This window comes from Dysidea avara, chromosome 13, assembly GCF_963678975.1.
Source record: "Dysidea avara chromosome 13, odDysAvar1.4, whole genome shotgun sequence".
Taxonomy (NCBI): Eukaryota; Metazoa; Porifera; class Demospongiae; order Dictyoceratida; family Dysideidae; genus Dysidea; species Dysidea avara.
Genome location: NC_089284.1, coordinates 15,636,555 through 15,660,068, shown reverse-complemented (window position 1 = coordinate 15,660,068; position 23,514 = coordinate 15,636,555). Strand labels below are relative to the sequence as shown.

The 23,514-nt window shown below is 38.8% G+C and overlaps 2 protein-coding genes, 1 non-coding gene and 2 pseudogenes across 3 annotated transcripts; 2 read left to right on the top strand and 3 right to left on the bottom strand.

Annotated features, from left to right (window-relative positions):
* Positions 1 to 1,246: 1,246 nt before the first annotated feature.
* On the bottom strand, positions 1,247 to 14,288 carry LOC136242136 (regulator of G-protein signaling 22-like). Its single transcript, XM_066033545.1, has 18 exons — positions 14,196 to 14,288; positions 13,362 to 13,404; positions 13,232 to 13,291; positions 13,022 to 13,174; positions 12,398 to 12,822; positions 11,631 to 11,792; positions 10,913 to 11,417; positions 10,006 to 10,218; positions 9,847 to 9,948; positions 9,290 to 9,484; positions 9,123 to 9,197; positions 8,782 to 8,922; positions 8,104 to 8,292; positions 6,611 to 6,820; positions 6,384 to 6,554; positions 2,197 to 2,373; positions 1,966 to 2,150; positions 1,247 to 1,896 (listed from the first exon to the last, which is right to left on the bottom strand). Exons 2-18 carry the CDS (start codon positions 13,386 to 13,388, stop codon positions 1,299 to 1,301), a joined length of 3,588 nt encoding a protein of 1,195 aa, XP_065889617.1. The 5' UTR covers positions 13,389 to 13,404; positions 14,196 to 14,288; the 3' UTR covers positions 1,247 to 1,298.
* Positions 2,386 to 6,377, bottom strand: LOC136242137 (CTP synthase 1 pseudogene; annotated as a pseudogene).
* On the top strand, positions 2,468 to 2,551 carry Trnal-uaa (transfer RNA leucine (anticodon UAA)). The gene has a single exon. It is a non-coding gene; the product is annotated as a tRNA-Leu (tRNA).
* Positions 14,249 to 22,649, top strand: LOC136242138 (B9 domain-containing protein 2-like). Its single transcript, XM_066033546.1, has 5 exons — positions 14,249 to 14,451; positions 14,649 to 14,682; positions 15,276 to 15,365; positions 22,167 to 22,265; positions 22,449 to 22,649. The coding sequence occupies exons 1-5, from the start codon at positions 14,302 to 14,304 to the stop codon at positions 22,604 to 22,606; spliced, it is 531 nt and encodes a 176-aa protein (XP_065889618.1). The 5' UTR covers positions 14,249 to 14,301; the 3' UTR covers positions 22,607 to 22,649.
* Positions 16,343 to 17,204, bottom strand: LOC136242139 (uncharacterized; annotated as a pseudogene).
* Positions 22,650 to 23,514: the final 865 nt, after the last annotated feature.

The following is a 23,514-nucleotide window of genomic DNA, read 5'->3' as shown; positions in this document are numbered from 1 at the left end:
CAAGGTCAAATAAAACAGTAGATATCTATACACACATTAGGTAGCTACTGTACATATACACACCAGGATTATATATATAGCATTATGTATACTCAAAACATAATATGATTATGCACTATGTAATTTTATATAGACAGTCATGCATGCACATGCTGACCATGTTACAGTAATAGCATGTGAGATTGCATGCAGTGCTATTATATGTGCATATAGGAAGCCACTTAAGTTACAGTATATTTATGACATATTATAGTACTGTTTATCTCTACAAGTCCCATGCAATTAAAAGTGGATAGCTACTTGTTCTATACATGGCGCCTAGCTATATATGTAGGCTGCATGGAGTGCCCCATGTAGTGTAGTAATCAAATGCACACTGCTATAATTTACACGACTAAACTAGTGGCTCAGTTAAAATAAGACTGCAGTGATTATATTCAATTCTCTTCTTAGCAGTTGATTTATAATTTGCCAACACTTTGTTGTCCCTACATGTCTCTAATAAATCTTGATCAGTCGTGTGAGAAGTAATAATACTTGTGTATATATGCAATCTCAATAATAATATTTGAATGCTTGGCTGTGGTCTCTGTAGAGTGTATATACTTGTGCATGTGATTTGGTTTGATCTGCCAGTTTTATACAGTAGAGTCTTGTTATGATCAGTGTGTGAACTTATTTTTCATTTGTGGAATTTTGAGTAGGCCCTTTTGCCTTTCTATACAGGTATAGCCATGGTCAACACTATATACATTTCACTGAGTAACAATACAAAGATTATTCTTTATCCTATCTAGCTCCACCTTTTCTCTGGTTTAACTTCTTTCATATACCATACCTATAGTTTTCATCATCTGTGCTGCTATCATGCACGCGTAATGCAATAGATAAAATGAAGCATAATATTGCTGCAAGCAGATAAAATATACTATATGAACATGCAATTGTATACTTCTATGATATGTATGTGTACTTTTCATTTTAGATGCAGGATCTGGGAGTGTGCATGGCTCCCAGCTGTTCACAATTTACAATCTCTAAATATTTGAAATGTCAAATTTTATCCTTGGTGTCCAAGTGGTTGTGAGTATAATACAACATCACATCAGAATAGATCACTCCATGTATGGATGAGGTACGCTCATGATTACCCATTAGCACCATAACTTTGACCGTTACATTTAATGTGTTATGCACTTGTAGAAAAAATATAGAGGGGTCAACCCTATCAAAACTCCCTTAAATATTGACTCCTGAACATTTTAATGGATTTATTCACAATGAGCAGTTTGAATAACTTATTGTGATACAATGATTTTCATGTCGGAATTATAGTCCAGCCCTTCAGCATATCTATAGTTTGAAGTACCAGACGAAAATTTCATTTTTAGCAATCGTTTAGACTTTGGTTTCTTGAGGGTCACATCTTCGTCTTCTTCACCAGTGTGAGTCTCAAATATTATCTTGTTACCAGTGATAGGTCTGTTGTGTGGTCGACCTGTTTGTGAAAAATTCTTCACTTCTGTACTTGTAGGGACAGATAGGAAAGTTTGTCTTTTTCCTGATCTAGTTAGTGAAGTAGTTGGTCTTGCTTGTGCTATTTCAACTGTTTTACTAGTGCTCCTAGCCATGCTAGTTTGAGGTCGCTGAGGAGTTAGGGTTTCTTTTGAACTTGTCGCACTAGTTTGTTCTATTTGTCTTTCTGTGTGATATGCAGCCTTGGGTGAACTTGAGGAGAACACTTTAATGCAATCAGGATTGGCAGCCTCTTGTACTCGAACTGTTTCATACAATGTACTGGGCTCTGACAGTCTAAACATTATTGCTACATCAGCCATTTCTTTAGCTTTAGCCTCTTCTTTTAGTCTCTTACGTTTCTCATCCTCAGTTTCAAACCTGTGCACCAAATTTGGAGGTATATACAGTACATAAAAATTTTTCAATGTTGTTTATGTAGTAATTTACCTTGGAGTGGCTTGCCTCTTTGATGTGAGGTACTGTTCATATGCTGCTTCTCTTCTCAACAAGCTCTCTCGTTTTTCTTTAGTTTCTTCTTCTAGCTTTTTAAATGGTAACTTTTCTGGGTCATGGCTAGCAGCAAATTCTTGAAATGGGCCCCAATAACTGAATAGATCTCTAAACACAGTTACCTGTGGCAGAATGAACATGTACAGTTTACAAAAACTTGTAACAAACCTGTGCTTCTCTAAATACATATGGTCCCATCTGATCCTTTTTTGTGACTTTTTCAGCAATTTCTTGTGGAATATCTAGTTGCAGTCTTGGTGGAACCGGGGACAAAAGATAGCAGTTGATAATAGCAGACATTTTACTCTCTAGCATACTGGGCATTGTGTGGTTGTGATACATCTCCTATAGGATGATAATACAAGCATACAAATACTGTAGTAGATTGCTATACTTGCATGCACATATATGAACAATTTTTGACCACTACTTACAAGTAGTCAGGATGGCCGAGCGGTCTAAGGCGCCAGACTTAAGATCTGGTCCACTGAAGTGGGCATGGGTTCGAATCCCATTCCTGACAGCTTTTTTTTCTCCTTCATTACTTTTTTGTTCATGCACATCACTAATGTGGGCATAGGTTAGAATCACCTTCTTAACAAAAAAAAAAAAAAATTCAATTCTTACAGTTGAAACCATAACTGTCATATTGTGCTGATCATTCTTTTTACCACAAGAAGACAAAAAAATAATACATTTTGAATTTAATCCCATTCCTGACAAAAAAAATCACTCTTTTTCAAATATTCCTACATTCATACCATTGAAACAGTACTGTGCAGTGTCAAATACAAAGGGTTGCATTAATTTCCCCCAACCCCTTAGATAGATGCTTATAATGCTGAGCATATTTAGCTCTCTAATGAGTAAGTTCCACTTGAGCAAAATTCTAATTTCAGATCTGCTGCTACATGTCTTCCTCTTCCTAAGTCTCATTGCTGCACCCAAGTTACCGGGATTGTGTTCTAGAATCTCAATAACCACCGGATGTGTAGTGGATGGGTTAAATTCAAGAGTTGGCATCTTTCCATCCAAAGACGTTCCTAGCAAATTCAATGACAGCTACTTGCATTACAAGACAAACTCCGAGGTAAGGAATTGTCTTTGTTCTGGCCCACTCTGCAGCTGCTATTTCCCATCAGTTCCTCTGGACCCAAATTCTCCTGGTGCCAATACTTCTTGGTCACAGAGTGTCTTCATGAAACTTGACAGGATCTTTTTCTTTAACCTCATTCTCCAAGTGAGTAGCTTCTATCCACTTGATGTGTAGCTTCAGTTGATAGAGTAGTGCAGCAGGTCTAAGTGCCTTCATGACGGAGATGTAGGAGTCTTCTAGTTTAGTATATATACTTGCCCACAATGGTTATCACAACTGGCTGGTAGGGTTTGTCATATCTGTCTGCTGAGTTCTTCCACTTGCAGATTGTTTGTGGTTAGCAGGATCCAGACTTGACTGGTAAGTGAAGTAAGTGAAGTCTCTTGAACAAGAAGTCCAGTACTCCCTATTGTTTGAGAAGTAGGGGTACTTGGTAGATGGAAGTACAATCATGAATAGCAAGAACCTGTTTAGGAGAAACATGACAGAAATTTGATATCTTCTGCTTGACGGACTCCTCCAAAGGTGAAATACTGACACCAAGTCCTCTCAACTGACGAACACTGTTCTGTGTCGGCTCCGTCTTCTGCTCCCCTGGTTGTGGTACAAGACTGACATGGATGTTACAGAAGTTCTGTTGTCCAACAGTGAATTGGAACTGTCTAAATGCTTCAACAAATGGCATCCCTTCAATGTCTCCAATTGTGCCACCAAGCTCAATGATGCACACCTGCGGCATCAGACCACTACCATCCACCGGTACCATGGCAACCTTCTGTACCCACTCTTGTATGGCATCAGTCACATGAGGTATCACTTGTACTGTCTTCCCCAAGTAATCACCTTTCCTCTCCTTCTCAATAACATGTTGGTAACTCTTGCCAGTTGTGATGTTGCTATCCTGATGGAATGTGATGTCAAGGAGCCACTCGTAGTTACCAAGATCAAGAACAACCTCTCCTCCATCATCAAGAACAAACATCTCTCCATGCTCATATGGTGAGAATGTCCCAGCATCCATGTTCAAGTAAGGATCTATCTTGATAGCAGTAATACGACTTCAACAAAGTTCCCACACTATTCGTAATCACTCCTTTACCCACGCCACTTATCACTCCACCACTGACTAATACATATTTCATGGGAGGTGACTCAGAATCTTCTAATTCTACCACAACCAGGTTTGAATATGATGCTTTGTGTCTGAGATCGGTTTTCTGTCGTTCACTTGGTCAGGACGATATCTTCACTTCACGCGTGCACTGAACTAGGTGCCATTTGGACTAAACTTCAGCATTAGAGTTAGATGTAGTCAAATAATGTAGAGATGGGTTAGAACCCCATTCCTGAAATGTGTGATTTCTTACATACATATATATACTGCACCCTGTGCTTTCTAAAGTGATCAAGCAATGTGTAATACCTATTGCATGTATGTAAGTTAAAAACTAATAAATCATTTTATCAAATTTGAATTGCAAGTGGTTATGGTGAATCATACTATAGTACAAAATTTCCAAATTGATATTGTATGACACAAAATTTTGGTGGGAGAAAATATCAGTAAGTTTACTTCAATTTTCTGAAAATTTCTTGTTCAATTATTTACAAATTAAATAGTTTACCTGCCGATAAGTGTTGCACTAAACTTTGCTATGGGAGTGGCTACAGATTGCTAGTTTCATTGCTCCAGTGCAGTGCTGAGTGAGTCCTGGTATAAGACACATTTGAAGTAAAAGCAATAATCTTCATAAAAACGAAGCAGAAATCTTGTCAGGAATGAGATCCGAACCCATGCCCACACTATATGAACCAGATCTTAAGTCTGGCGCCTTAGACCACTTGGCCAGCTTGACTGTCAATAAGTTTTCCAAACTTTGCTACAAGAGTGGCTACACTTTGTCAGATTGCTAATCACATTGCTGGAAAAAAAAATTGCAACATTCTCTGCTTGAAGGAAAAGATAGAAAAAAAGATCTTGTCAGGAATGGGAGCCCTGTGGACCAGATCTTAAGTCTGGCGCCTTAGACCGCTCGGTCACCCTGACTGTTGATAAATGTCCCACTAAACTTTGCTATAAGAGTGGCTACACTGCTAAATTACATTGCTGGAAAAACTCCAACATATATTATTCAAAAGTTACATTTTACAAAATTTAAAAATTTTTTAAAAAGGAAGAAAAAGATCTTGTCAGGAATGGGATTCAAACCCATACTCATATCAGTGGACTGTCTGGTGCCTTAGACCGTTCGGCCACTCTGACTGTTGGTGACAAAGCAGTTAAACTTCTCACTATAAATATTGTATGTCTATCTACTGTATAACGTTATATGGTCACATTATAACAGAATTAGTTATTGGGCAAACACAAAAATATGGATCACGTACAACAAGTCTCTGTTGTTAAGATAACTTCAGTCATTAGCAACTTAGTAGCTATGTATGTACAACATCACTGCCAAACGTTTCTGCTTTCAATAATGTTCATCCCATGCATGCTACAACTTTTGTTACATCAGTATCTGGGATGTTACATGAGAGGTTTTCTAAAGAATATTCTCAGCAAGCTATCTCAAAATTTCATTGCCAGCAGCAATTGTTATCAATTGAAAAAAAATTAACTGGAACAATTGAAACTTTTCAGCCACTCTCTAATCTAATAGATGTATTGCATCGTGAACTAGGGCTGGAATATTCTGGGATTAATTGTGATTGTTCCTGAGCATTGTGATGTTTGAGATGCATATTAAAGAAAATCATGGTGTTGTGACATCACATGTAAATGTTCATTAGTAAATTCAAAATGTGCTGTGGAAGAACTCGATCTGGAAAACAATCCTACACTACTTAAACAGTTTATTATGTGAATAAATCTTACTAGTTAAAAAAGCTTACCTATTGGACACCATTCAATATCTAAGGATACTATTATTCATTATACTGTTTGTATTAAACTGTAACTGCCTGTGGCCTTAATTGTGTTGAACAGTTGTACACAATTTTGTTAAAATACATAATTTACACAAAGTTGTGCACATGCAATGCCACTGATGCAAGCAAGTTATATCATCGTGATAGTTATGATATGTTGCATCCTACAATCATGAAAGTAGCATAAGTTCACAATCGCTAGCCCTACTACCTGTAAACATATTGTACATGTACAGTACATACCAACATGTGCCTCAGAAGTTGCACATTATTTGGTATACAATAAAATAGCCAAATGCCAGAATTTTATGAGAACATTAGAGTGTACCTTATATCTCTGAACTTCAAGCCAGAACAAGACATTATTAACAAGGAACTGTTCTGGCTCTTGTTTGATCGCCAGATATTGTATAAAATTGGCACAAGTTAGGTTGTCCTGTAGTGCACGACGAAACAAAATGGCATCCCGACTATTTGCCATCCAACTGAGCTCTCCAACCTACAATAATAATAATATGTGGCAAATAAAGAAGATATTCTGTCGAGTATACATACCCTAGTTCCAGCTGCCGAAGAGACACTTGATCGCCCACCTTCTTGTCTTACTGCCATATGCCGCTGTTTAAACTCTGGTGTCTCCAAAAACATGGGCAGCCATTTCTTCTCCAGTCTTGCCCTCACATACTTCTGTGCTTCTCTGAAGACAGCTGAGGATGGCCTTGGGGGTAGTCTCTGTCCATATACTCCACCCCCAGCACACACAACCTAGAAGATATGTAGTAGTTCACAATGGCAATACAGGGAACAGTGCAACAAATCTGCTAAATCAGTAATACATAGGAAGGTGTCTGTCCAAAGTATACAAGGTAGGTAAAATGATTGTTAATGGTTGCTATGGTGATAAATACTGGTCAATGCCATAAAGAAGGAAAGTTTGGCAGGAGGAACTATAGCACCTTAACCATGGTGGGTTTTTGCTAGGAAGTAACACACAAACACACACACACACTACACAAATAGACACAGATACACAACACTACATACACAGACACACACAAAAAGCAAAGCAAAGCCTTCAGCTGCTGTGCACATGGTTATGCCTACCCAGTAGAACATTGGGTCACCTGTGCACTATCAGGTGCAACATGTCCCTACAGGCAAATCCTCCTGGGAGAAGGTCTAGTACTCTGCAGGAGGTTGCATCATATCTCATGGGTGAAAATATGGGCACCTGAGGTCCCACCTGAACTTTTGAGACATGAAAGCTGTTGGCATTTGCTTTCCCATTTAACACCAGGTACACATTAAAACAGTTGAGTGGGCTGGAGCACTGTGAGAATAAATTTTGTTGCTTAAACAGGAACAACAGCAACTGGGCATCAGCAAGCAGTGAACCACTGCACTATATCCACTTGGCTGTACTGCCTCATGTACATCATGTGCATGCATGCAAACACACACACACACACAAACACACACACACACACACAAACACACACAAACACACACACACACACACACTACACAAACAGACACAGATACACAACACAACACTACACTACATAAACAGACACACACAAAAGCAGAGTAAAACCTTCAGCTGCTGTGTACATGGTTATGTCTACCCAGTAGAACATTGGGCCACCTGTGCACTATCAGACGCTACATGTCCCTACAGGCAAATCCTCCTGGGAGAAAGTCTAGTACTCTGCAGGAGGCTGCATCATATCTCATGGGTGAAAATGTGGGCACCTGAGGTCCCACCTGAACTTTTGAAACATGAAAGTTGTTGGCATTTGCTTTCCCATTTAACACCAGATACACATTAAAACAGTTGAGTGGGCTGGAGCACTGTGAGAATAAATTTTGTTGCTTAAACAGAAACAACAGCAACTGGGCATCAGCAAGCAGTGAACCACTGCACTATATCCACTTGGCTGTACTGCCTCAAGTACACACTATCGCACACATGTGCATGTATGCAAACACACACACACGCACGCACGTACGCACGCACGCACACACACAACAAATATGCATGCATGTACCTGTAATTGCTGTTCTTTGTTTGCAGGACTTTGAGGCCCAAAGAAATAGCTCTTGTTAAAGAACTGCTTCCTGATTTGTCTCGCTTTTGTGTCCCTTAATTTGGTTTCACAAATTGACATAGAACGGAAGTGCTCTATCTCCATCCAGCACATCAAGTCCTGTGCTGCATACTGCTCATTGAGAAATATCTACATGAAAAGAAAATATACTAACACATTCTGTAAAATGTCTGCTTTATGCTTTATATAAATCAGCAAGTATACTAAACATTGATATTTGGAAGAAGGCAAAAAAAAAGGCAATGTCTCAAGTTTGAAGTACCAGCAGACAGCATATACAGCAACAACAGACCAAACTATGATTTTTAAAAAGTTTCGCTGCAATATATCTACAAATGCAAAGCTAAACCCTCACACTAAATACAGCACCCTCTCATTATGTGAAGTTTTATTGGTCTCTAGTGAGATAGCAATTGCGATGTACATGTCCGAATCTCTAATAGAACCTACAGTTACTAGGTGCATTTTTGATTCACTCAATTTCTACAATTGCTATAAGACAAATATAGAGAGGACAAAAGGCAACTCTAGCCTTACAGGATTTATTTATGCTTGACAACTTGAGTATGGCCAACATTTCTTGATAAAAATATATTATCGAGTAGAGTAAGTACTAACTTTGAAGTGGTCTAATTCATTTCCATCTTGCAAAATGTCTGACAGAGCCCAGGGTTTCTTCTCTGGATCTTTAAGCAGTAACTGAGACAGACTGTCTTCCATAGGATAGCCATCTAACAGGTCATCATTCTCAAAATCACTCTATTAAAAAATGGAGGTATGTAAAGAGTGTTAACATTGATAGTATACAGTGTGGTATAAATTTGTAACAGCTTCTAGTGATTGGTTGTAATGTGATAATAACTGCACAGATTAGTACTGTGAAGAGATCGGTTGCTCTCTACTGTACATGCTAACATGGTCACATTACACAATGCTACGTATATACACAAATACAACACCTCTTCATCCAACTCTGCTAACATTCTTGAGTGAGGCCTTGAGTACATCTTCCTGGCACTCTGAGCTCTCTCCATCTGCATGAAGGAGAACACATTGGGGAGTGTTGTAGTGTCATGGTGGACACTATTAACACATGTCTATACTATGTGTGGGTACACCATCACACCTTTCTGAACATGTCACTGTCATCACTTGACATCTCAATCCATCGGGTGAGCAGACATTTAAGGGTGTGTTCCTCTGCAAGATCAAAGAGGTCCTCGTAAGGAGGCAATATAGTGTTGTTGATGGCCTGTTGTATGCTGACACTACAAGCAATGCTGTCTGTGGCTCCTTCCACAATATACTTTCCATAGAGGCCCTGCATGGTAATAGCACATGAACACTCCTACCAGTAGTAACACAATTAATCAATTATCACACATGTGCTAAGGAATTCCTCGTGTTGCTTTGTTACAATTGCTATTGTAAAATTATAATATCTTTACACAAGCCAGTATCATCCCTAGTCCCATTACAGTAAAACCTGCCCACTGTAAGGCTTAGTTACCATGCACACATTTGGGTATGGTCAGTACAGACAATTCCATACTGTATTTGAGCAGGTTTTTGAATGATGGCACCATCAAGAACCATTTCTTTCAAATTTAAAGTATATTAGACACCACAAGGAAACAAGAGTGTGTGCAGTGTGTGGCATGGAGTTGCACCATACCTACATACCTTAGCAGCCATTTCTACACAGCAGGGATTGAAAGAATGCTGCACAAACATGTTTTTGAAATACTGGAGTTCCCGCCAAAACGTGAGACAGTTAAGACACAACTACATGGGAGCAAATGACATACATGACATACATTTTGAAACAAGCAAAATACTTACTTCGTCATCCTTATCTTCCAGGTACCTCTGAAACACACCGCCAGCTTTGCGTTGTTCTATGCTGAGAAACTTCAACAACATTTTATACTCTGTTTCCTCGTCCGCTGCAGTCGCACTAGGTAGTGGAGTTCCAGACACTGACATGATTTGACAACTGCTGTCCGTAATCAGTGAGCTGCTAATCAAAGTGCTGTCTGCTGCACTGCGGACACTCTACAGTAGACACAAGATCACTTACACGTAATACTACATGTGCCATGTACAGTAAGTGATGTGGGAGGATTGGCTGAGGTCTCAGAGGTAAGATTTATACTGGGTATCGCAAACAACAAAAGTTTGCTGGGACTTTATAAAGTTTGGAAAATTTGATGAATTGAAGGATAATTAGAAATTATTGGCTGCATGGTAAATGCCATGCACAGAAATGTAGGTACTGTATATGTAGTTCAATATTTGCTGCATAGTAGCACTATTGTTGTCAAACTTTTATCAACCAAATTACTTGGCATGTTGATCTTCCAAACCCTCATCTTTTATACTACAGTAGTGTCCCATTTATCTGTACTCTTGTTTATTCAAAAATGGAACGACTGTTCAATTAGAGAGTGTTCTGAGTACAGGTGTATATGTTCTATTAGAACATTTAAATGAACCTCTGTATATAAAGGAATAGCGTATATCTGAACAAATCTCTTGAATGAACTCTTTTATCATTGCCTGGACTGGGGTTTACAGTACTGTTTGTCTTTACAACACAACACATTCGGGTGTTTACAGTGATAACTGTTATATTTTATGTACACTGTGAGAATGCAGGATTAGAAATGTCATATTGACTATTCAGGTCAGGTCAGACCACCAAGGTTGCACCCCAGAGAATACATCGCATGACATAAAACTCTCATACCATTGCTGATGGTTCTCGTGATGGAAGCTGAGGAAAATGGTGCACCATGTAACGCAGTGTTCTGTTGTTACGAGAGTGAACTCTGGTAGAAATACCGGATGAGTGGCCTCGTCTCTCCCATATTTTCCCACTATTGAGGTGCTGATCACTGACTGAAGCTTGGACCGAGGTCTCTAACAACAGCTTGTGTGCTAAACGTGTCTCACTGATGGAGTTCTTCCTCCCATCAACCTCAGGAAACATTGGCTGTTTGTCATACAATGAAGAACTCTGAGGTCTCTGCTGGCCGGGTGAAGACTGGTCCAAGGCTTCTTTACTACAACAATTGTGTGGCACGGGAGTCGGCCTTGAGCTCAGTGAATGAGATCTAGATCTGTTGGGGTAAGGGCTACAGAGCTGGTCCTGGGAGCCTTGCTCTAATGTGTATCCATAACAAGTGTGTGGTCGAATATGTGAAGTGTATTCCTGTGAGTGATGTTTGAAGTGAAGGAGAAACCGAGCAGACCTGAAAGAAATTATATGTAGTACCACAAACATACAAAATATATACCATGCTTTGAAATGTTCCTATTATAGGTTAAAATGGTGTTAGGATTATGACTAGTCATCTAGCAGATATTTAATCAATAGCATGATACCAGTAGCAGTTGTCATTAAATTATTTCCATATATAGTTAAACTATGCATCTATTAATAGATATTCACAGTACATAATTACCAGTAGCTTCTCAGTGCATCAGTCAACACTTTCTGGATGGTGTTGAGGTGGTCTAGGGACAATTTTGATAACTTGGTGATCCCCATCTGTTTCCTGGTCTCAGTGGGTAATTCAAAGCTGCCACCAGCCTTGAGGTATTTATCCCGTAGTTCACGTAATAACCTAAGAACAAACCAGAGATTACACGTAGCTGGGATTTTTTTATTGTTTCATAAAAGTCAAAATTGGATTAGTCAGCAAGAATCCTAAAGAATCCCTTGTGTATCCCTAGAAATTTTAATTGTCTATAGTAGACCCCCAGTTACCTGTATCCTTAATTACACATATGAAATAATTAGAGTATTTCGAGTGTATATGTATGTTTATATTAGATGTTGTTCTATTAGAGTATTTGCTTTGGATACCAATGACTGCTCAAACAATTCATGATCAGATATCATTGTCTGAGACTATTGGGATAGCTAACCAAGGTTCTGTTGTATAATGCTGAATTTTGTCTTAGGCATTTTCAGCCATACAACACACACACTTTATTTATGAAATTCGTCAGATAATTGTATTTGCTAAGTCAAACAATTACAAAATATTTGACCATCTGTATACCACTTAAAGTGTGCTAACTACACAACAAAGAATTTAGAAACTGAAGGAAGCCTGAATCATACTTGAAAGAAACATTAATAGTTGTGAACTCAGCAAATTAACTCGATAATCATATTAACAGATTATATCAAAGTTAAAGTTTAAGGTGTGACACTTTGGCTCACCTGAGTTGTTCAATTGGTTTACTGAGGTATCGAGCTCTTTCAACATCCAACCAAAAGAACCAATATTTCTCTCCAGCTGTTCCACGCAGAAACCTCCGGAATTGTCCCATTGACACTTTGCTATCCAACAGACTGTAATCCAAGTCTTGTCCTTCTCTCAACAGTATGGTACTCAATGGCTTGATGTCAGCTGGCTCTATAAACCTTCCAAATTTAGAATCTGGGCCTCCTGGAAAGCTGGATTGTCTTCGATGGCCCAGTCCAAATGTGACTGGTGGTTTAGAAGATGTCTCCACCTTTGCCACCCTACCTGATGGACTGCTTAGTATCTTACATAGTTTATACTGGGAATACAAGTCACTCTTGATAAACAATGGCAGCCTCTCCTTCACCACCCACACCCAGCACTGATGCTTGTCAAGAGTCTAAACAAAGAAGAAAGAAATTCAATGTACTAGCAATAACAGTTGGACATTTTCCAACAAGTTTCGGTATTTTTGCAAAGCAAAATCTGAGGTTTGGTCATTCTGCAAATCATACAAAAAGTGTTTCCACTATAGTTAACTGGTTTCCATGGATTATTAATAAAGAAGTAGTAGCCATTAATTAGAGCTAATAACTAACAGCAATAAAGTTGTCATCTGTCAATATCAGGCTGCAGCTGCTGGTGGGAGAGAGGACATGGGGAACAGATTCAACTGTGCTGGTCTTCTGTGGCACCGACACTTCCTCAAACAAGCCCAGGTCTGAATTATAGAACACTCTATGACTGAATGCCTATGAAACACACACAAAATGTTACAACATTTTCAGTTACAGTTTATAGTAACTCACAGGAAGTAGCAGGAAGGCATTGAAATATTCCACAAATGTCTGATCATTGAGATGTTCTGACTGTACAAATAGAATACACACGTAGCACATCCAATAGGTAACATACACTGTTGTAATTTCATTGGCTTACCAAGTTGGCTGCTGTAAGTTCGTCCATGTGTCATAGAGGATCACTACAAGGTTGAAATGGATAACATCTGTAAGCTGTCTTACATGAAACATTTGGAAGTTTTCAGTTCAATTATGTAGCATAGCTTGTGTCAGGCAAGAAACTGTAATATTATTCAAGTGATAATGGTGTAAAGCTTTGTGACAATCGTCACATAAAGGTGCTAAATCTCAACACCTTAGTAACCACTTAAGTAGTGTAAACAATCCTTGGAGACCCCATGGTGAGATGGATAAGTATTACAGCCGACTTCAAAAAATGCACATAGATTCCGTACAGGGTTAACAAAGGAATCCAAGGCTGAACCAACATTCCAGGCATGCTGGAGTGGTTTACCTGTGGAATTGCTATCAAACATGCAGTGCCTGAGGCCATGACTGATTTATTGCACATGCCTGTCATTGATTGACTGATTCAATATAGATTAGAGATGAAATAGCAGTAGCTAGAATTCATCAACACTGATTTTAAACAATTTACTGAGTCATTAGATATAATGCCTAACATAATTGCTAACAGATAAAATTAAATGAACTGTGTATACAGCACGGCTTGATAAGGCACGTGATCGAAACGTATCTTAGAACACAATAACAGCCATTCAACTGGACAGGTAGCCTGCACTATACAGTACTTCCACAGCTACACGCTGTACAGCATTGGTGTGGGTTGGGTTGCGGCATCGAATCCTCTCACGATTTGCACCGCTTTCAAATATAGGTGCATGCCGATAAAGCTTGTCAACCTTCACGATCAAAGCTCAGAAAAGGTACAACACAAACTCAGCAAACTCACGGCATCTCTTTGAGGTTGTTCCTGACTCTTTGTAATTGTTGTCTTTGGGGCGTTTCCGTTATCTCGTTTCCTGGATACTAATGGTTGGTATTATATAGAATACTAGATGGCAGAAGTACATCTCATCGGTGAACTGGTGGGCGGTAGCGGTTTTTCCTCCCCTAACCTGTTTTGCAAGTGGGGACTGGTCGTAGGCAGCGCATGGAAGATACTGGAGGGTCAACACGAGGGCCAAACACAAGTGGATCATCCACAGGTAGCGAATATAAACCGAGGTATAAATTTCTGTGAGGTATTGTGCACAAACCGTATACGCTTTGAAGCTGATTTAGAAGTGAAACATCTTCAAAGTATTGATTTCCCGGTTTAAAAATCTCATAGAGAAACTGATGCATAAACAGCTGTTTTTGTGTACTTGGATGTGTACGTGAGTTTGTGTTATGATCATTACAGGATGGCAGTTTCTCTAAGTGGTGTCATCCAATAGGTGAGTAGATCTAGACTGGTTTTAGCAGCTACTGTACTGTAAATTTTGAAATAATTTCTCAAAATCATAAATATTCGTTCATTCATGATGCCTCCCCCCCCCCCTCTGCTGATAGTGAGTAGCAAACAGTTTATTCACTAAATCATAACAGCTGCTTATGTGCCCAGATTTATGACATGTATGTGGTATTTTTTAAACCATGTGATGCGAATGCTTAAGATTTACTATACTGGTGTTTTATGGAAAATTGCGGGTTGTCACTCCTGTGTAGCTGACTGATTTGATAAAAAGTTAAGTGTCATTAGATGAAAACATCCAGGAAGGTTCAGAAAAACAGTTTTGCATCTAGGGATTTTCTTTATAAATGGTTAAATTATTCAGTGGAAGCTATGGAATAATCTATAAAATGTATGAATTCTAGACTTTTTAGTGTATGGTGTGTGACTAACAATTTTGAAATTCATTTTGTTAGTTACCCATTGTCTACATTTGGTTGTCCCCTCAACACTAAATTAAAAGACGTTTTGTGTTACCTGATAATATATTCTGTACATAATTTAATTGATATCAGTTTTAAATTTCTTGTTTGATAGATATTCATCTAGCTACTAAAGGCCTACAAGGATGGCCCAAGTTACACTTTGAGGTGTGGGATGAAGACATGTTTGGTAGAAGTTCATTGTGTAAGTACAATGGTGTTTGATTATCTCTTTGCATTTGTACTGTCATGATCTTGTATACCATAGATCACCAACCAATAGTGTATTTTGTTGATGTAAAGTACCATATGACTACCTTAGCCTTTTGGTTATCTGATCCAAATCTAGTGTCGTTGTCGTATGTTTTATTAGAGTGTATTGTTATTAATGGATGAACTTCAATTACCATATTTTTCCATATTAAAGTCAGTCTCAAAAATGCAGGGACTCAATTATACACCTGGTACTTCATCCAAAACTAAGTTGCCTGGGCTCATTTAAATGCTAGGGTCTGGGGTATAGTTCCGGAATTGCATGCTATATTAGTCTATATGCTGGATAAAAATTCTTTACTTCATGTTTCATTGTTGCAAGTGAAGATTTCAAACTGTTAAGTTGATTATGTAAGCACCAGATCTTAGCAGTGCTTTTTCTACAATCACCCTGTGCTTTGTGTACTCTAAGAAATAAATGCCTGGGCTTGGATAGACGTTGGGCTTGTTTAGATGCCATGATTTATAGAAGAAAAAAACAATTGGGTTATATGGATAAATAATATTATGATATCTGAGCAGTTCACTGGATAAGAAAAGAACCCACTGTTCAGTGTAGACCATGAATTGAAATTTTGTGGTGCCAAATTGGGGAATTTCCCTAGGGCCTTTGTTACTGAATTTCATTGAAGATGCACATATCAATTAATAAATTGATTGCAAATTCTCTTTTATAATATTCTACTATACAATTCCCGTAATTATGATATGTTTGAGTGGAGGTGAAATGTTAAGACTGTTTCCCTCACTGCATACAAACAGTCTTTGTCCCTTGCAGTACATAGTGTATTACAGCAAGAAGAGTTCATGTTGTGAAGTTGTATTTTACTACCCTCTCTATTCTGAACATCTTTGGACCACCTGTTAGTATTCATTCTAGTCCTGGTCAAGTTTAACCCTTATATAAACTATCGCCACATATTTATGTTGCTTGTTTTATACTGGATGAAATTTCACACAATATACTGTTACTAGAATGAAATATGTTTTGTACGTACTACACACACATATGTAACTATTGCAGATTTGTAGATGGATAAATACTCAGAGTACAATGCGTGTTTATGTGGTACAGTCACTCGAGTCTACTTGGTACATACAGCACAAGACAGCTCCTTGTTTCTATCATAAGGAGGACATGGTAGTGATCCACATACTCCTTCTACTGGGTAGAAAAGAATACCATGGTTTTCTTTGTCAGAGTTAACCACTTCACTGAGGTTAAGATCAACACATGAGAACGTTGTTCGATGATGACTGTGAGTTTCACTCATCAAGTAGCCAAAGTATTCCCTAGTCCAGGACAAGTGTACTTGGCTGGTATCATGTACATAGCATTTCTGGTGGGGACATAACAAACAGCACACGGGACATCTTTATGGACAGTATTTGCACGTAACTGATTTGTTGCCTCATACTCTGTTCCATACATATAGCCATGATTCTGTGCTCCACTGATTGTACGGTAGAAATTTGGGTCTAGTGGCAGACATTGTGGATTGCCACCACCTCCTTGATGAGTGTAGTACGACCCTCCAGCTTGGCCAAAGTACACAAGTTGTGCCCCAGTATTTTCTGGACAGTAATGGTGTCCCCAGCGTACATACACCACTCCACCTGTGGTTTCTCCCTTAGGACCGGTAGATCCTGTGTTCCCCTTAGGTCCAGGAGCCCTGGTTAGTCCTCGGGGACCTGCCACTCCATCATGACCATCTCTTCCTCTCAGTATCTCCAGTTGCTTGTCAGTAGTGCTCTCAGATATATACTCGTATCATCAATCTGTATAAACAACAGAACTTAAACGAGTCACAATTTTAACACGTATATGCATGCTTACATTTAATAGATTTTGTGTAACCTGCAGTTGTACTTGTAACTGATTCAATTGCTTATTCTGTTCTTTCACTGTTTCCTTAAGGTGCTGTATTATTTCTGCTTGTAGGTCTAACTTCATCCTCTATTTTGTGATGTCTTCTGTCAGCTGCTCTGTGGCATCTTGTTGCTGGGTTATCATCTCTATCCTCATTTCAACCAATGATGACTGGAAATACCAGCCACCCACAAGCACGACACCCACAAACAGTAGTGAAAATGGTAATAAGCTGTAAAAGTTAAATCCATTGCTTGTAGCAGTCATCGCCTATCAGTGACCTGACAGCAGTTTGACTATATCACTATGAAGTACGCCAGCTATCAATAAGAAAGCAAGTACATAACATACAAAGATGATTTATTTACTGCCTTTAATTATTTATTAAGGCTTTACAGTCTGCAGGACTCAGCCTGTTTAAAGATGTTGTATAACGTGTGATTGTAAAGGTGGAGAAAGGAGAAAAAAATCCATGACTGGACTTGGGCAGCCTCTTGTATGCATGCATGGCTATGAGTATATGAACAAAATGTGTTGATCCAAACTACATGCATGATGTACTGATAGTGGTTGTGCTGTATCATTTGTATGGAACCCAAAAAAAAATATTTATGAGGTTATAATTTTCAAACATGTAACTAGTCATGGTAGGGATAGCTGTTCTTATCAACTCACTTGATTAACTTTCACCACAAATAGTTACAACACTGCTAATGCTCTTATTTTTATAATAGTCTGCAACTAACTAACTTTACTAAGTACCAGAATACTGGAAATTTGGTCGTTGACTATTTATAGTCATCCTAAAAGTGGTGTGATCTATGAACTGCTGAGCAATGCAGTAGACTGTGTCAATACAAGTGTCTCACTGAGACACAAAGCCACTAATTAAACTAGTGTTAGTGGTCAAGACCAAATAGACAGTAAACATGACTTTGTCTCAAGATGTTAGTGGTCAAGACCAAATAGACAGTAAACATGACTTTGTCTCAAGATGTTAGTGGTCAAGACCAAATAGGGGGGTTAGTATTCAGTGGACTGGACTACTGGACTGGAACACTGGACTGGACTACTGGACTGCCATATTTTTGGTTTTTACACATTCTGAGGTTGGTTTTATTGAGTCTTGATAGTAAGAACCCTTTGGGCACCTGCAGCCCACTTCTAAACACTGAAGACAAACAGTGGAATATGCGAAAACTGTCTCTTAATAATTTCGCTACTGTTCATCATGCCACTAGCTATACAACACTTATTCCTTACCTGGTGTGTAGTAATGCTGCAGGCAGTGCAGGGAACTGAATATGACAGCAATATATTATAGTTAACCAGCGATCAACTAGCCAGTAGACAATCTTTCAAGATATCCTTGAGGAGCAAGCTAGTCTCGCCAGCGTGGCCAGACCTCTCTAGTCAGTACGGGAGCTTACCAATTAGAGATTTTTCAGCATGGGCGCTTATAATCTTTATTTGATAAGCCGGCCCCTACACTGAAACAGTGAGACTAGTGAGAGCAAGAGTAGTGATACGTGATACTAGCTTGCTCCTCAAGCTTGCTCTAAGGATATATCTTGAAGGATGTTGTCTACTGGCTAGTTGATTGCTGGTTAACTATTGCTATCACATTCAATTCCCTGCACTGCCTGCAGCATTACTACACACCAGGTAAGGAGTAAGTGTTGTATAGTGACATAATGAACAGTAGCGAAATTATTAAGAGACAGTTTTCGCATATTCCACTGTTTGTCTTCAGTGTTTAGAAGTGGGCTGCAGCTGCCCAAAGGGTTCTTACTAGCAAGACTCCGTAAATCCAACCATAGAATGTGCAAAAACCAAAAATATGCTAGTCCAGTAGTCCAGTCCAGTGTTCCAGTCCAGTAGTCCAGTCCACTGAATAGTAACGCCCACCAAATAGACAGTAAACATGACTTTGTCTCAAGATGTTAGTGGTCAAGACCAAATAGACAGTAAACATGACTTTATCTCAAGATGTTAGTGGTCAAGACCAAATAGACAGTAAACATGACTTTGTCTCAAGATGTTAGTGGTCAAGACCAAATAGACAGTAAACATGACTTTGTCTCAAGATGTTAGTGGTCAAGACCAAATAGACAGTAAACATGACTTTGTCTCAAGATGTTAGTGGTCAAGACCAAATAGACAGTAAACGTGACTTTGTCTCAAGATGTTAGTGGTCAAGACCAAATAGACAGTAAACATGACTTTGTCTCAAGATGTTAGTGGTCAAGACCAAATAGACAGTAAACATGACTTTGTCTCAAGATGTTATTGGTCAAGACCAAATAGACAGTAAACATGACTTTGTCTCAAGATGTTAGTGGTCAAGACCAAATAGACAGTAATCATGACATTGTTTCAAGATGTTAGTGGTCAAGATCAAATAGACAGTAAACATGACTTTGTCTCAAGATGTTAGTGGTCAAGATCAAATAGACAGCAAACATGACTTTGTCTCAAGATGTTAGTGGTCAAGATCAAATAGACTAAACATGACTTTGTCTCAAGATGTTAGTGGTCAAGATCAAATAGACAGCAAACATGACTTTGTCTCAAGATGTTAGTGGTCAAGATCAAATAGACAGCAAACATGACTTTGTCTCAAGATGTTAGTGGCCAAGATCAAATAGACAGCAAACATGACTTTGTCTCAAGGTACAAAATCAGAGCAATCACAAACTATTTGCTGATAAGACAAACTCTCCTAATTGGCTTCTCTAGATTTGACTTCCACTAGCTTCACTGCGTGGGTAAAAACAGTAGACTCAGGGACCAAATTCCCAGGACCAGGGACCCATGAGGACCCCAGGATTTTTCTGACATTTATGTGCTTTATGATGTTTATATACATTCCTTACCTAATTGTACTAGCTAACTCTACAGGTTATGATCGCATAGGTGACCCTCAGGTAGACCATTTTTCAGTCAAACAGATTAGAAGTGCCTCTTCATGCTAGCCCATTATGTTATCTTCCAAGCAAGATGCTCATTACAGAAACTTTGGTGTACCATTTCATTTTAGGGGAATAGCTGCTTCAGTGGTAAAGTGGTGTCCCCGAAGCACGGAACTGGTACCTCTGACAAGTTCAGTGAATGTGGTCAAAGACTAAAGCCAATCCATTCATATGGTTGTAGTTGTGAAGAGCAAGTGGACAATGCTAACAAGCTGCCAGAGTCAAGACTCTTCAGAGTAGGTGCTTATAATGCACTTAAATTTCTAATTAATAAGCACTGTGTAGTGCTTTAGTAAGAACGATCATGACTTACAGTGGAGATTAAAAGGTGTATTATAACTTATAAATGTTATGAAGCGTAGACCTAAAATTTGAATTAAACGGTATGGTAGTACCGTTTAAGTAGGGATCGCCCCAAAAATTTTGTGCGCTGCCCAAAATCCCGCCTTCAAAAATCATCCTAGAGACATTTTACGTGATGAAAATATGGAATAGTGCTAGTCCGTATAATACATAATACAGTATTAAATGTAACAAAACACAGGTGGCCAGATATAGAATTTTTTAAAATAGCCAAAACTCGAATTTTAGTCTCACTGCCTGCAGCTGACCACAGTCGCAAGGCTAGAGGCCAAACAAAGCAGCACATGGCCACCATTTTATGTCACAATAACAAACTCACCAGTGGGATGTGCCTATTGGGGTTCCGCCTCTATGCCTTGTCTTTTCTTATATCTTTAATCAGGCTGCTTGTCTTCATTCAACGAAACCATATCAAGACGTTAATTTTCCATATCAACACTTTCTTTCAGCAGCATATTTAGATGCCACAGAATTAGGATTTCAGAAGCGCTTCAGTCTCGGCGCAACTATATGAGGTACACCAGCTAGTAGGGATATATCTGCAACTTTACGATTGGGATCCCGTTCGCAATAGATTCACGACCACGCCCATCAAATAAAGATCTAGGTGGATTAATAGCGATAGAGTACGGAGACCACACCTCTTAACAATCTAGCTATTTACATAGCAGAAAACAAGATCACCTCACTCCTTATTGGTCTAGCTAGCTGTACACCTCTTGGCTGACTCGAGATATACTCTAATACAACAATCATGTATGATAGAACAGTTACAAGTTACATTGTTCTGGTAGACATAGCTATTTTTATCAGAAAAAGAAGCAAGCACAATATAAAATAATCATTGTTCTAAAGGAGACGGGTGTCCCTCAGCAATAGCAAGGTCGACAGCTGGAGGCACACAGGGACATTTGGATCCCATTATTGAAGAGCACAGCAAGGAGAATCCCAAACTACAACGAAGCCAGCCCATAACCACAGAATATGGGGAACTCCACTTCTCATTGAGCAAATGGGCAAGAAGTTTTATAAGTGATGGTACTGTATCTGCTTTCCCCATACCTACAGATGTGGAAAATACAAGTGGACTAATACAAGTTACATTGTAGCTAGCTGTGCGGCAACAAAAAAACTAAACAAACTAGCATTTTTAAAAATTGTCAATTTTAAAAAAATGAAGTAGGGATCTAAGTAGTGAAACAAGAGATGAATGATGGTGTTACAGCATAGCTCAGTGGGAAAGTCCCTACTTTGGCACGTTAGCTACTATTATTTTGTTCACTGCCAAAGTAGGGACTTCCCACTGAGCTATGCTGTGACACCATCATTCATCTCTTGTTTCACTATTTTTATTGCATAGATCCTACTTCATTCTTCATTAATTATAAAATTCATCAACATCTAGAGAAAAGTTGGGTCCATCCACTGTTTCTATACCTACCCAATAAAAGATTATACATTACATGGTCAAGAAACAGCATTAAAAGCAAATATCAACCATGGTGTATTTCCACTTTTATAATTACAGGTGGGTATGGATTTTGTCATGTTCCGACATCCCCTGGGTTACATGAGCTCACATGTGTCACTTGGAGACCAACTGGTTCCTTCTTTGACCAGATCAGCAGTGAGTAGCTTATTGTAGGGAATGTTGGTAGGGGAAGACTTCAAATAAATTAACAACAAAAAATTATAACTATCCAGTCACTGGCTCTACTTGTTTATGAAATTTGTCAAATTTGAAAAAAGTCTCCCACCAGAATTTCCCAATTAATCAACAGAAACTTTATACTCTGTGTTTGTATGTCAGCATTCTTTCTTGGAGGCAGTCCCCATCTCAAAGAGGACAGTCTAGTGTACAACGTGACGGACAGACAAAGATTACGCACCACTTCCACTGGAACAGTCCACCTGAGGCTGGGAGTGATCCTAAGAAACTTTGACAAACATGGTGTAGAAGTGACTTGATGTGTATATTGTCATTACATCACAATGTTTATCATGTCATGGATTTGTAGTAAAAGGGATGATCCAATATCTCTTTTAGGAAAGGCTGAACTAAAGAACAGGAGCCACCTCATTGCAATTCCCACACTGGGTAAGGTATAAACAGTGGACCCGGAGACCAAGGACCCGGGGACCCACGAGGATCAAACTTTTTTGGAATTTTATATGCTTAACAATATTCTATACTTGTACTAGTATGGTACCTCTGCAAGTATTTTTGCATAGCCAATCCACTTTTTCCTCATCACAGTGTATCACACGATGTTTATACCAAGCACCTTTGAAAAAATGTTTAAAGCTGACAGCATTTGTAGGCCACTCGCCTGCTGCACAATGAGCATAGACACTAGTCTATTATGTTGCCTAGCTAGAAACATTGTGCAAACAATTATTCCAGGGAAATAACAATTACTAGCTAAGCAAGTTTCAGTCCGGGAACTAGACAACCAGACATCATACAACACGGTGCATTTGCACAATGTTTCTAAACTTTAGTAGCTAGGAAACATAATAGACTAGTATACTTATTGTGCAGCAGGCAAGTGGCCAATAAATGCTGTCAGTTTCAGAGAGTATAATTTCTAATTGGTATAAACCTAGGTCCAGTCATGGATTTTTTCTCCTTCCTGCAACTTTTCAAACACACCTTATGTAATTAATGTCTTTGTATGTAATGTCTTTGAGCAGGCTGTAGGACCAGGTGTCCTACAGACCTTCAGCACTTGTGCTGTAAAGCTTTAATAAATAAAATAAATAAAAAAACATCATGTGCAGATACTGTGACTGGGAAAAAGTGGATTGGCCATGCAAGACTACTTGCAGAGGTAGTACAAGTATAGAATGTAGTGAAGTGTATAAAATTCCAAAAG